Here is a 14,236-nt window from a genome sequence, read left to right as displayed (position 1 = left end):
AAATGGGTTCAGGGACCAATCATAATGGCTATACAAAATAAAAATAATGTGATTGGTAAAAATTGTTGTGAATCAAACACCTAGCGACCGTATCAAGGGGTTCAGACCTCCTGGCATAACAGGTAACGTGTTGGCTTAACAGTTGCTGGACCCGGGTTTGAAACTCCTTGAATACGCTACACAGGTGTCAGAAGTGGGATAGTGCCCGTGAGGCCATTGGAGAGGTGTGTACATGTGAGGCACTTGGTATAGAAAAGCGTGAGGGCACACTCTCCTGAAGAAAGGGGTTTGGTCAACACCTAGCAACCTCATCAAGGGGTTTGGACATCTTGGCGTGACGGTTAAGGTGTTGGCTTGAAAATCTCTGGACCTTGGCTCAAGTGCCAGTCAGGGATAGCATCCACCTCTTTTTCACCATTCTGTTCTGGAATTACTGTGTTTACTTTAGTATAATGGTCACCGTCCTCCTCAACATCACCACAGAATTACACATACAGTAAACAATAAGTACACATTTGTTCCTTTCCCCTAAGCAGGCATGCTACTCCTAAAGCCAGGAGGTGGAACCACATAACATTAACAAAGACTTCGGTGAGTAATGATTTAAGCAACTTTATTGTTCAATTTTGTGTGTGTGTGTGTGTAATCTCCCCCCTTCAACACAAATTAGAGCAGAGAATCAAACAAGAATAACAACAACAACAACAAAGGAAACCAAAAACATTCTAGTGTGTAATTGTCTTAAGATAGTAACATATCATTAGAGGATTCCTACCTGGTTATATAAAGGCCCTCCTTGTGTGTTTCACTGTGAACTATCAGCTATGGCCATTTTAGGACACACACTACTAGCACTTTCACTGGTAGCACTGGTCCTATGCTACCCTAACCCACCGACATGCTACACTAAGGTGTTGAGTATGGCTCGAGACCTCACCCATCAGGCAGCGATGATCAAGATGGAACCTGAAACAGTAAGTCACTCACCATAGACGGACTGAGCACTGATTGCAGTGGAGTATGCCTAATTTCTCTCTGTGTTTTCCAGAGGCATTGCATGGCGCACATCCCACATCTCTACCTAGATGTACATGTAAGTATGACTATGGCATTGTGGAAAGTATTGTTGCAGTTTTCACTGTGTACTTTTGAGATCACTATTGTGTCTGTTTCATTAAATACATTTCCCTGATGTTGAGATTGCCGAAAAGATAACTGATTTCTACGCCTGATAATTGTTGGTCTGCAACATAAGAACAGAAATTATATTCATCTTGACAGAACGCTTGCATCATACCGAAGATGAGGCAGTACGTCTTTCTAGTGGACGGCTTGCGTGAACTGCGCTGTGCTTACACCAGGAAAGTGCGCGTGGTGGGTCTCGCGGTCAGGCAACTGCACATGATCATGTCCCAGAGGTGTCACGGGGTAAGAGAGCAATGACTAGCATTCACAGACAGACTAGCCCTTGATCCAGGCTCCCTGTCATTCAGACTCCATGAAACAGAATGGGGAAACAGAGGAGAACCACAACAAAGCTCAGTAATAACACATAAAGATAGTACTATTATGGGTCAAAATAGTGAGCATCCTGATACAAATGATTGAAAGTGCATTCTGTTCTCAGGGATTTTTTGCCATTCTACTGTATTTGGTCAAGGAAATGCATAAAGTTAAATGACCTTTCAGAAAATGAATACTCTCATATCCTCTGAAATGACATAATAGTTGTATGCTCTTTGTTATGTCACTTTCCTCATGTTGCGTCATAGTCCTTGCACTGAGTACTGGGTTTTTGTATTTACTGGTGCATTTTAGGGCACTGGCACTCACACGCCTCATATCTCTGTGTTTAGGAGCTGGTGTTCACCACTGATGACTGTAGAGCCTTGGACCGCCCGCCGATGAGCTGGAGCCGGAAATGACAATGCCACTGTTTGATGGGAGGGAGAGAGACGGAGAGAGAGAGAGAGAGAAAGAGGGAGAGATAGTTGGTTATTACTGTGTACAATGCAAAACCCTGCAATGGGGAATTCAAACAGATTTAATGACATTGTACGTTTTCTTTGACAAATTACTTTGCAAAAAAGTACCTTAGCCTACAAATAAAAGTACATTGACGACATGTTTATGTTACATTGATGTGCTTGGCTGCTTGCTATCTATGAAAGCCTGGGTTTGAGTTGAAGCCTAAATGTTGTGCTTGTTTGTTTCTTCCTGGGCAGAAATTATTTTAATAAGACATCCTAATATGATACACTGTATGATCCATCATCCATCGTTCCAGATGTGATATGACTTCACAAAACGTAACTTTCTGGACGGCAGAATTAGTTTATTTCATCAAATATAAAATAGCCTTGCGAATTATAGTTTTTAAAACGACCAAAGGGACCACATAATGGCAAGACCCAGAAGACCACAACAGACGGTATGTGCTGCTGATGTACCAGTACTATGATTAAATGCCACCTAGTGGCGCTTGTGGGCTGTAGAGTGCACCAAAATATATCCTTGTCTGCGTTTAAAAAGGCAAACCAATAAGATCAGCTCCAAAAAAAGATCGCGCTCTGAAAAAAGATCTGATGTGAAAAGATCTGATGTGATTGGTCAAAAGATCAATTAGTGGGAAAAATATAATAATTGGGCTGCCTGTGTAAACTGTGTCCTAACTTCGATCACCTGTCAGTGGCCACATGCAATGGGTGGTAACTGAAAAACTTCACGCCTATATATCTAAACTGGGACGTGAAGTTCTTCCAACTACATATTTCGTGCGTAAACATAACGGATGTGGACATAGAAAACGACATTTACATTACGGCCGCGGGAGCGACAGGGTGGGGCTTGTCTTTTTACATCGAAGCAACAATTTATCCTCGGTAATTCTGCTGCAGCAGGTGGTCACCGTGTGGAAGTGGACAATCACTGTGAATGAATATGGAAATATCAAGTTGTTTTATGACAACGCGTGGACTGATATGAACTGAAGGCTTATTGTCTTACTTGAAAGGTGTGAAAAATGTTGGGTGCGTGCTTCTAGAGATCAGGTCGTTTTTTTGTACGAATACTTCTTTAGTTCAACACGATTGAGTGAGACTCAAAATAATTGCTTTCTTCAGAAACTTTTATTACATTTTGCGGTGAAACTATGGCTTTTGCTAAATTGAGCCAAATACTTCGCTTGTCTTCTTTTGACATAAAAAAGAAGGCAAAGCAATATGAACACGTTCATCGAGACATCAATCCTAATGACCAATGGGAAATTATCGGAGAATTGGGTGATGGAGCGTTTGGAAAAGTTTACAAGGTAAGCATTATGGGTTTGTTTCAATAAGCTATTATGTTTATAACACCATATAATTTTGTATGACTTCAAAGAGGTGATCATGGGCACGTTGTTGCGCACTGAGGGTAGGCGCCACTCCATTTCAGTTGAATCTGCTAGCCCATAGGGGGCACGTGCCCGGTCATCAAACTCAACGTTTTTTAATTTGTATTTATAATAAAATAAAATAAATGTTGTTTGTAATATTACTAGCCACCTAGCAATTTTATGAAGTTAGCTCAGATAGTTCACAATCTCCTAACCTCCTAACTAGATACCAAGAAGTCATTTCAGGCTATCAATCAAGTTAGACTAGCAACATTCTCCAATCTATGGTCAGGCCTAGCCCCCCTCTGGTCCACCCCCAAGCCATCCTCACATACTTTGTGGCCCCTCAGATTTGTGGGGTGCATGACTCCCCTGATAGTACATTTGCCTATTTGTCAGCCTATAAATTATTTGTAGGCAACACACAATTATATGAAAACAGATGTGCTGTGCTGGCAATTATGTCATTTTTCTTGTTTGGGCTGTCAACCAGTTCACTCATGTATCCATCTCAAACAACGTGGTTTATCAATCTCAGGGGAAAAAGTTTTTATGCAAATATAGGGGTAGACTTATGCAATTTCAGAGACTTTCATCTGCCTTTGAAATGCATACTACCAGCAACATTCTGTGCCCTAATTCTGAATGACATTTTAAAATGACTTTATTCTGATCTTTCTGTAGCCATGTCAACCCATTTGTGAAGTGTTTAGTTAATCTGAGTGAGCAAATGAGCATGATCTTAGGTAAAAAAAAAGTTAAAGGTTGATTGAGTCAGTCCACAGCGTGTCACAAGCATTGGTATTTATTATATCAGATTTATTAATGTTGCCACTTGGACCAGATGTTTCCATGTCAGCAAATTAAGTTATTTGATTGTTTTAGTTTTTTTTTTCATACAGTATTAAATTGGCCCATCACCAAATGATGCATTCTGACCTGCTTACTTACAGGTCTTACTAGTTCCTATGAACTAGGTGATTTGTTAGTTTCCTGTTGGTGTACACTTGCCATCCTCGCTTTCTGATATGAAGACCACTAGCTGTGAAGGCAGTGCTACAAGTAGCTTACTCAGTTTTCTGATGTGAACAAGTGTCATGTGGGTTTTCGTTATCATCAAGAGTAAGAGATGGTTACTTACCACACCCTGAACGTTTGGACTGGCAGAAGGAGAAATGTCTTGAATACATGAACATTTCACAAAGTGCTGAGGGACACACAGTAGGGAGTTCCTGGATTTGCACAGTTCAATGCACATTTAACCTCTGTCACCTCTCATCACTAACTTCATAATCATTTTGATGCTAGACTACAACTTGAATGATAATATTTGAATGTTCTTTTGTGCTGATTATTTTCACCACTTGTGAACTTTGAGAGAGATGACTTTCTTTTGATGGGCAGCACACTCTGATCTAATGAGTTGCCTCTGCGCATAAAAACAACATCCTCTCTGGGCAGCTTTAAAAAAAACAGTTTGTCTTCTGTGCCAATATGAATGTAGTATACGATGTAACTGCAATGATGAGATAGAGGTCCTTCTTTGTTTTTATGTTTATTATCTCGCTGTCATACTGTGTTTAACCCTGTTCCATCTTGCCTAGACATCTTGACTCAAGAGGACCACAATGGAAATAAGTGTTTTTATTGTGTGTTATCCTCACTGATTTTACTCATTTTTAAAAAATGGTAGAATTAATAAGCTAACCAAAAAAAAGAAGGCCATTATAGACAGATCAACTCCCGTTGTGCTGTTGTCTTAACTGGGCTCCATTTGAATCCCCCAGGACACCCCACTACTAGCCTTCCCTGTTCGCTTCGTCCAAACTCGACTCTAGTTTTGTGTTAGGATCGCTATTTAATCTGGTTCTTTTAGCCCCCACTTTGCAACATGGCAGGAGAAGTATTTGCTCATTCCCAGTGTAGTACAGTGAGTGCCTTTGACTTTGGGGGCCATTGGAAGAAGTTAGGTTGGGCCAGTGCACAGTGCACACACTCATACGTTTTAAACCGGCATGTGAGCAAAAACCATGTGGCATGAGCCACCCTGATATAAAGAAATGATGCTTCAGTTAACGCCCCCACGAAAATATACCTCCTGAAGTAGCAGGTATACCTTGACAGTAGCTAATGACTAAGCAGTTGTCAGTCCGGAAAATACTTAATAATTTTTCCTTACCCTTCAGGACTGAGAATAAAATTGAGTGAACTACAAGGCATCTTTGGAATTTTAACACTTACAATGGAAACGTGATAATAGACAGTCTCTACATCCTTCCTCCCTGGCTACATGTGATCTCCAGCCCCCATACAGTTTGGCTGTCCTGGAGTGCATGAGGAGGAGTCAGGGTCAGGAGGGAAGCTGTAGGCCGGGAGAGTGATGGAAGCACTTCCTGTATTCCCGTCAGGCTACTGACTAATCAGTCTGTGGGAAGAGAAGGGGCTCCGTCCACAGTGAGTAGACTTAAGGCTCTGTCTCAACGAATCCTAGATTCCTCACAGCCTCTCTTCTCGCCTCCTTCTCAAAACCTATTGGAGAAGATCTGAGGGGCCGTTGGCCTCATGATCTGTGTTTGCTGTACACATCGGGGTAAACAACAGGGCTTTGTTGACATGGTCTCAGGTTTTCCATGTCATGGGGTTATCACGGTATCATGCTCGGGTTGATGGCCCCATTGGCCTGTCAATGTCACTGTCACCAGATGGTAAGGAGGACATCGTAGTCACTGTCACAGACAGCCATGACTAGAGGTGAAGCCATTTGATTAGATGTTCAGGAGTCTTATGGCTTGGGGGAAGAAGCTGTTTAGAAGCGTCTTCAGGACCGCCACAGGAAAGGAAGACCCAGAGTTACCTCTGCTGCAGAGGAAAGTTCATTAGAGTTACCAGCCTCAGAAATTGCAGCCAAAATAAATGCTTCACAGAGTTCAAGTAACAGACATTTCAACATCAACTGTTCAGAGGCCTCCTTGAATCAGGCCTCCAAGGTCGAATTGCTGCAAAGAAACCACTACTAAAAGACACCAATAAGAAGAAGACTTGCTTGGGCCAAGAAACAATGGATATTAGACTGGTGGAAATCTGTCCTTTTGGTCTGATTAGTCCAAATTTGAGATTTTTGGTTCCAACCACCGTGTCTTTGTTAGACGCAGAGTAGCTGAACAGATGTTCTCCACGTGTGGTTCCCACCATGAAGCATGGAGGAGGTGGTGTGGGGGTGCTTTGTTGGTGACAGTCAATGATTTTATTTAGAATTCAAGGCACACTTAACCAGCATGGCTACCATAGCATTCTGCAGCGATACGCCATCCCATCTGGTTTGCGCTTAGTGGGACTATAATTTGTTTTTCAACAGGGCAATGACCAAAAATACACCTCCAGGCTGTGTAAGGGCTATTTGACCAAGAAGGAGAGTGATGGAGTGCTGCTTCAGATAACCTGGCCCCCACAATCACCCGACTTTAACCCAATTGAGATTGTTTGTTTGGGATGAGTTGAACCGCAGAGTGAAGGAAAAGCAGCCAACAAGTGCTCAGCATATGTGGGAACTCCTTCAAGACTGTTGGAAAAGCTTTCCAGGTGAAGTTGGTTGAGAGAATGCCAAGAGTGTGCAAAGCTGTCATCAAGGCGAAGGGTGGCTACTTTGAAGAATCTTAAATATATTTTGATTTTGTATAACACTTTTTTGGTGTACTACATGATTCCATATGTGTTATTTCATAGTTTTGATGACTTCACTGTTATTCTGCAACGTATAAAATAGTCAAAATTAAGGAAAAACCCTTGAATGAGTAGTCCAAACTTTTGTCTGGTACTGTACATAAATCTCCCCACATGTAGGCTATTACTGAGACAGAAGCATGTCCTACTTCCTGCTGACCCGTATGTCACAGGATGTTTTATCTGTACGGCTGCCGCCAAACCCTTAAGCACAAGTGCCGAAAGGTTCCCTTTCCTTTTTAATGGGACATGTGCCGCTGCGCAGGCTTCCTGGCTGCTGCTGCTTGGTACTGTAAGTTTTCCTAGTAGTCTTAGTTAGCTTAGCATTACCTGAGTAATGCACCCCAAATGGCACCTTATTTCCTATATAGTCAACTACTTTTGACCACAAAGTACTAGTGCACTATGTAGGGACTAGGGTGCCGTGGTGATAGCACTTCAGTGCTCCAGAGCTGGTAATCTGTGGGGCCCAGTTGTGGCCGGCCTGGCTGATAAGTGCACTCCTTGGTGGGTGTGGACAGCACGCTCCTTTGTGATGCTCTCACTCACCACACTCTCCTGTAGAGGCTCGCCCCCCGTGACTTCCCAGCCCCCTGTTGGTATGTCTGTGGCAGGTTGCCTTGGTGACTGTCTGAGTTGGAGTGTGGGCGAGGGAGTAATGTGTTGTGAGAACATCATGCGTTAACTAGTCATAACTGATTTTATTGGTTTTGAAATGCATTGACGCTAGCCTATATCAGAGGCAAAGCACAATACATGATGTAACTGCACTGCTAAAGTAATCAAACAACACATGCCTTTTGTGCAGTCTATCAAAGCACCATGTTTCACGTTTTCATCAAATTAGGAGACACATTTACAAATAATAATAAAACAAATGTTTTTATTAGTAAGGGCTTATATAGTCCTGTTTCACTGTATGTACAAGTGGTAACCTGTACAGGTGTGAAATAGAAATGTGTTTTTTGCATTCCCCTCTCCCCCTGAGACACAGCAAATGTACTGGACTATGTTCTATTTAGTCATGCATACAGATGTAGGAACTTAATTTGAACATGTTTGCTACAGCAGGAAAATAATCCTGCAGCAAAACAAAATGTGATTTATTATTTGGATTATAATAAATGTACATTTTTGTAGGGGTTGATACATTTTTCTTAAGGGAAAATCAAGTTTGTAATTTCAAAGTGGAAATTATAAACTTCAGAAGCCTTTTAAAACCTCGAATACACTAAATGTTTTACATTTCCTGCATTGCAGGAACATTCTCCTGCAACAGGGTGATCAAATGAAGATCCTACTTCAGTACTGACTTGACAGCTCTATGTTCAGAGCCTATCCTAAGAGACGTGCTGTAGCGAGTTCTTCACTGTTGTTTTGAGCTTGAAACCTTTCGCAATACCTCTCATCGAAACCACCACATCCTCAGACAGCAGCACTGTTCCTTTCGGGGTTCAGCATTTGAACTTCTCTGCTGTGTCCTACACTCATGTGGAACAACTGTAAATAAAGATACAGTAAGAATTCAACCCTGTATAATCCTCAGCTAATGTAACATGAGAAGTAGAATGTCCCCAGTGGAAAGAGAAAAGGCAGGTAGATGACACAACACTGTCTACTAGGGATGTGAACGTTTAAACTTGGGATCACTAACAGGTTTCGATCGTCATAAAGGAAACAAATAACGCAACAATGCTTTAATGTTAGTAAGAGGAGATTTGCATCGTTCAAATTATTTACCACGGATATAAAGCATTCTGCACATCATTATCGTTGAGAAAGGCAAACGACAGCAACAAAGTCCTGTATGGCAATACTTTTGAGACGTTACATGAGACGGTGGTGAAATGCAAACTTTCCAAGGTGGAATTGAGGTAACGTAATGGTAGTACAGGTGCAATGCTTAACCATATGAAAATGACGCACCGTGACACCCAAATCATTGCTGGCAGCACCACAGGCCCCACACAACAGACATTAGACAGCTTCACACAGAAGAGGTGCAATTAGGGACTGAGTGACAAAATGGCAGCACTGATTACAGAAATGATTGTAGTTGATATGCAGCCATTGTCAATGGTAGAGGATGTTGGCTTCAATTCCCTGATGGCATTATCTGGAACCAGACTACAACATGCCATGTCGAAAAACTGATGGCCCGGAAATTCTACAACGATTCCTCTGCAAGTACAAAGCGTGAGCTCTCAAATCCCATACGTTTTTTACATGTATTTTTACAAATCGATACTTGGAGTCAAAGAATCTATACAATATCGTCCAAAATAATATTGCAGTAAGCAATTTGTATAAATGTTTTTCCTCTATATAGTGCAGTACTTATCAGAGCCCTATTGGCCCTGGTCAAATGTAGTGCACTACTTATCAGAGCCCTGTGGGCCCTGGTCAAATGTAGTGCCCTATAAATGCAATTGGGTTTCATTTGGGACACATCTATGTGCAGCAGCAATGTAACAGTAGCAATTAACACTAATCAAAAGCTAGGCTAGTTAGTATCCTGTTATTTCTGTTCAGTAGGATACAATGCATTTCAAACGCTATCTTGTTCATTGTACTTCTAGAGAACTCTGGCAGACTTTATGCAGAATCCTAGACCTACTTTTGATAAATAGAATGGGATGATAGCCACACACATGATCAAGGCTTTTATCTCAAGCGACTGACTGTTAACGCATACAGCAACTGCCCCCCTTTTGTATGTCTGTGGACTAATTACACACTCAGTCGAGGGTCTCAACTTACTGTTACAATTTTGAAATTTGGTTGTGCATCAGCAGTTTTAATAGTTTTTGATTTGGTAAATTAGTCTAGCGGCCAGCTATCTAAACTTGTAGTAAGATGGTGGAATTACCAACCAGGGTGGGGCCCATTGATCATCAGTTATTATATATTCAAAATGCAAACATTTGCCTCCACCCTATGGCAAAATGTGTAGAATTGCAGGAAATTAACTTTAAAACACATGATTTATCTTCGCTGTCACGAGGGGGGTGCTAAAATGGGGGGGGGGGGGGTGTATGGACGTGGGTAGTTGTCCATCTCTGCATTATCTGTACCTGATATGCTTACATTTTAGTCATTTAGCAGACGCCCGTTTCCAGGGCAACTTACAGTAGTGAATGCATACAGTTTATACATTTTCATTTCGTGCATTTATTTTTTATTTTTTTATTTTTTTGTACTGGCCCCCCGTGGGAATCGTACCCACAACCCTGGCGTTGCACACACCATGCCGGCGTTGCAAACACCATACTCTACCAACTGAGCCACAGTCTTATATGAGAATCAAACAAACAAGCCTGGTGTTCCCAGGACCCAAATCCAAAGCTGCCTGAGACGTCTTTCATTTGTCATAATGATAAATCGATTTGAGTCATTTTCAGAGGGAGATTAAGATTTACTAGGCAGCCCAATGTTAACAAGAATTCTAGACATGACATTCCAGTTCAGAGAAATGTTCAGGGTTGTACATCTTAACGCCAGGGCAAAGGTTAAGCACACATTCTCTAGAGATGAGCTGGGATTCGTGTCCTGTCAGCCTGTGTGCATGTGCACTCTGGCAAAGTGCACAGTACAGTGTACATGCAGGCAGGCCCACGCCTCGGCACACCGCCTCATGGTTACTGTACTGTATGCTGCTATCAACCTGGAAGTGGTTGGCCCCAGGAGGCTGTGCCAGCAGCAGCAGAGAGCAGACACACCACCCGCTGAGCCCAGTGTGTCTGCTCCTCTCCTTTCACAGCCAGGTGTAGTAATCTGCCCAGTGAACATCACTCCACTAACTGGATCTGTGTGTGTTCTCATCACGTACCCCAGAGGAGCAACTTCTCCCATGAAGGGACGCCAACAGGCGGTTGCAGGCGGTCACAGACAGGCGAGCTATAGCAAAAGAGAGGGGCCTGTGACGGTTAGTTGTCCCTGACATCCATGGAAATGTTGGGCAAAACAATCCACTGAACAGTTGTTTTGTTCCTCAGTGGGACGATTGGGTTAGAGAGAGCACTGCTTTGTTGTTCCTCAGTGGGACGATTGGGTTAGAGAGAGCACTGCTTTGTTGTTCCTCAGTGGGACGATTGGGTTAGAGAGAGCACTGCTTTGTTGTTCCTCAGTGGGACGATTGGGTTAGAGAGAGCACTGCTTTGTTGTTCCTCAGTGGGACGATTGGGTTAGAGAGAGCACTGCTTTGTTGTTCCTCAGTGGGACGATTGGGTTAGAGAGAGCACTGCTTTGTTGTTCCTCAGTGGGACGATTGGGTTAGAGAGAGCACTGCTTTGTTGTTCCTCAGTGGGACGATTGGGTTAGAGAGAGCACTGCTTTGTTGTTCCTCAGTGGGACGATTGGGTTAGAGAGAGCACTGCTTTGTTGTTCCTCAGTGGGACGATTGGGTTAGAGAGAGCACTGCTTTGTTGTTCCTCAGTGGGACGATTGGGTTAGAGAGAGCACTGCTTTGTTGTTCCTCAGTGGGACGATTGGGTTAGAGAGAGCACTGCTTTGTTGTTCCTCAGTGGGACGATTGGGTTAGAGAGAGCACTGCTTTGTTGTTCCTCAGTGGGACGATTGGGTTAGAGAGAGCACTGCTTTGTTGTTCCTCAGTGGGACGATTGGGTTAGAGAGAGCACTGCTTTGTTGTTCCTCAGTGTGATAATGGAGAGGAAGAAGAGGTGGTGTTGTGAGTCAGGTTTTCTTTCTGTTAGTACAATTTAGGTTAGTGTGAGTATAAACCTCTATGCTCACCCAGCACCCCTCTTCCTCCTCCTCCAGTGGAGAGCCTTCCAGGAAGTCAGTGCTCCCTTGTGAGGCACAATGAGGCGTTTCAGTGTCATTTCCTCTGTGTAACGTACAGCCTCTTCCCTCCCCCATAGACAGACAGACTTACAGATGGGAAGATGCTCTCTCCCTCTCTCCACCGCCCCTAACTCAACTGAAGCCCAGAAGCACATTCCTGGGTCGTGTTCCCACTGAGCTGCAGAGCAGGGTGGGGGATTGGCCTTTTACAAGGCAGACTAGACGCGAGCGGAAAAGAGGTAATGACTCCCAGTCAGGCACGAGCAGCGTGCACCTTTCCCCAAGCCTCAGAATGTGATAAAGAGAGGGCGAGAGGGGTGGAAAGCGAGAGTGCGGGGTTAGCGAGCTTGGTTATGCAGACTCGTTAAGCGGGAATTGTGACCTAACGGGGCCCCCTGTTGACTCTGAGATGGGGGTTTCCGTGGTGGGAGCAGAGCCGTTTCCTGGATGTGGTGATGAAATGCAAATGCTCTGCGACACACATCAGATACACTATCATGTCTCTCCAGTCACACACTGTATGCAAAGGTTAAGTTTCCTAACCATGTGACCTCACCAGGAAAAACTGAGTCCTCATTTTCAAAAAGGCCCTGGAGTTATTCCATCTTCAGGAACTCTCAGGGTTGTAATTATGGTAGGCCAGTGTCTCCAGGCGTGTGCGTGACTACACTGTTTACCCAGATGTTTTCCCACAGACCCTCAGGCACTGGACCCCACCAGGCTGTTTAGTCTGCAGCCTTGCATCTCCAGGTCATTGGGAGTAGATTGAGCTATCCTCACTCACTCTCTTGCTCAGAACTATCAGTGTAGATGAAGGGGAGGAGACAGGTTAAACAAGGATTTTTAAGCCTTGAGACATGGATTGTGTATGTGTGCCATTCAGAAGGTGAATGGGCGAGACAAAATATTTAAGTGCCTTTGAACGGGGTATGGTAGTATGTGCCAGGCGCACCGATTTGTGTCAAGAACTGGAACGCTGCTGGATTTTTCACGCTCAACAGTTTCTCGTGTGTATCAAGAATGGTCCACCATCCAAAGGACATCCAGCCAACTTGACACAACTGTGGGAAGCATTGGAGTCACAATGGGCCAACATCCCTGTTTGACATCTTGTCGAGTTCATGCCTGACGATTTGAGGTTCTTCTGAGGCTCCTAATTGTCCCTAATGTTTGGTATACTCAGTGTATATCTATCTGCCTATACTATAGATAAAGACGGATGCGTCTCTCTCTGCTTTGACTTTTACCTCTTTTTCTCCCATTGTTAACTCACAACATCCTTTCTCTTCATTTTTTTGTTGCTCTCTCACAGTCTTTGCTTTCATTCACACACACACTTACATTTTAGTCATTTAGCAGACACTCTTATCCAGAGCGACTTACAGTAGTGAATGCATACATTTCATGCATTTTTTTTTTTTTGTACTGGCCCCCCGTGGGAATCGAACCCACAACCCTGGCGTTGCACACACCATGCTCTACCAACTGAGCCACAGGGAACACACACACACACACACACACACACACACACACACACCTTTCTCAGAGTACAACTTGTTTAACCTAGATTTATTCATTCTCAGAACTATAACCTCTGACAGAGACCTGTACTTCCTGTCTGTTGTCATGTGGTCACCACTTACTCACCCCTCCTGATGCTGGTTTATCATGCAGTCGGGGACAGTGTTTCTAACTCATTTGTAGTGCCTTGTCAATGTGGATGGATGGATGGGCTGGCTGACTGCACTGTGGTTCCTCCTCCTTAGCTCTTACAGGGTGTGCAGGTTCCTTTCCTGTTGTGCTTTTTAAGCCGTTAAGTAAAACTTGTATTAGACTCTTGTGTTTGTCAGAGTTTTTGTCTCTGCTAGGTTTTTGATTAAGTTTTATTTCCATGAGAAAGTCTTAGTCACACACGCACACACACACACACACACACAGAGGAATTCATTGGGTGGACCAGCTAGGGTTTTTGAAGTCCAACCTATATTGTCAAATTTAGTATCCAGTATTTAATGTGTGACATATAATGTTAATTCACTAAGACTAGTAACTTTAACTCCATGAAGTCCATTTGCTTATTTCGCAATATGAGACTTGTGATGTCTTCACTACCTTTTCAATTGTAGTCACATGAGAAAAACACGGAAGTTCATTTCGAAACGGGGTGGTTTTCACAAGTTCAATTTCCTTCCTAACGCCCCTACTAGTTCACCACAGCCGGGCCCCACCTATGATTTTTGTTAGTATTACTCAGTATACCCTCTGATAAAATTCACTGTCCTCGTGTAGCCTATTTAAATAGCCCCCTTGTGCAGAAATGATGCCTGTAGCCTACTT

The 14,236-nt window shown here is 43.3% G+C and overlaps 2 protein-coding genes across 2 annotated transcripts in view; both read left to right on the top strand.

Annotated features, from left to right (window-relative positions):
• Window positions 1–801: 801 nt before the first annotated feature.
• Window positions 802–2,125, top strand: cytl1 (cytokine like 1). The gene is made up of 4 exons (XM_029699298.1): window positions 802–974; window positions 1,049–1,093; window positions 1,282–1,428; window positions 1,857–2,125. Exons 1-4 carry the CDS (start codon window positions 825–827, stop codon window positions 1,923–1,925), a joined length of 411 nt encoding a protein of 136 aa, XP_029555158.1. The 5' UTR covers window positions 802–824; the 3' UTR covers window positions 1,926–2,125.
• Window positions 2,126–2,666: 541 nt separating this feature from the next.
• The window catches only part of LOC115153996 (serine/threonine-protein kinase 10), a 53,038-nt gene continuing 41,468 nt past the window's right edge, over window positions 2,667–14,236 (top strand). The window contains exon 1 of the mRNA XM_029699742.1: window positions 2,667–3,310. Coding sequence (XP_029555602.1) covers window positions 3,152–3,310 — 159 coding nt within the window. The 5' untranslated portion in view covers window positions 2,667–3,151. The remainder of the gene's footprint in view (window positions 3,311–14,236) is intronic.

The sequence above is a fragment of the Salmo trutta genome, chromosome 19 (assembly GCF_901001165.1).
Source record: "Salmo trutta chromosome 19, fSalTru1.1, whole genome shotgun sequence".
Classification (NCBI taxonomy): Eukaryota; Metazoa; Chordata; class Actinopteri; order Salmoniformes; family Salmonidae; genus Salmo; species Salmo trutta.
Note: the sequence above shows the minus strand (reverse complement) of the source record. Positions and strands in the feature narration are given on the sequence as shown.

Excerpts from the sequence above, each read along its gene's own strand:
- cytl1 (XM_029699298.1), top strand. The coding sequence starts at position 825 with ATGGCCATTTTAGGACACACACTACTAGCACTTTCACTGGTAGCACTG. Across the intron at positions 1,094-1,281 it reads ATCTCTACCTAGATGTACAT|AACGCTTGCATCATACCGAA; the intron begins GTAAGTATGACT and ends TCATCTTGACAG. Across the intron at positions 1,429-1,856 it reads TGTCCCAGAGGTGTCACGGG|GAGCTGGTGTTCACCACTGA; the intron begins GTAAGAGAGCAA and ends CTCTGTGTTTAG.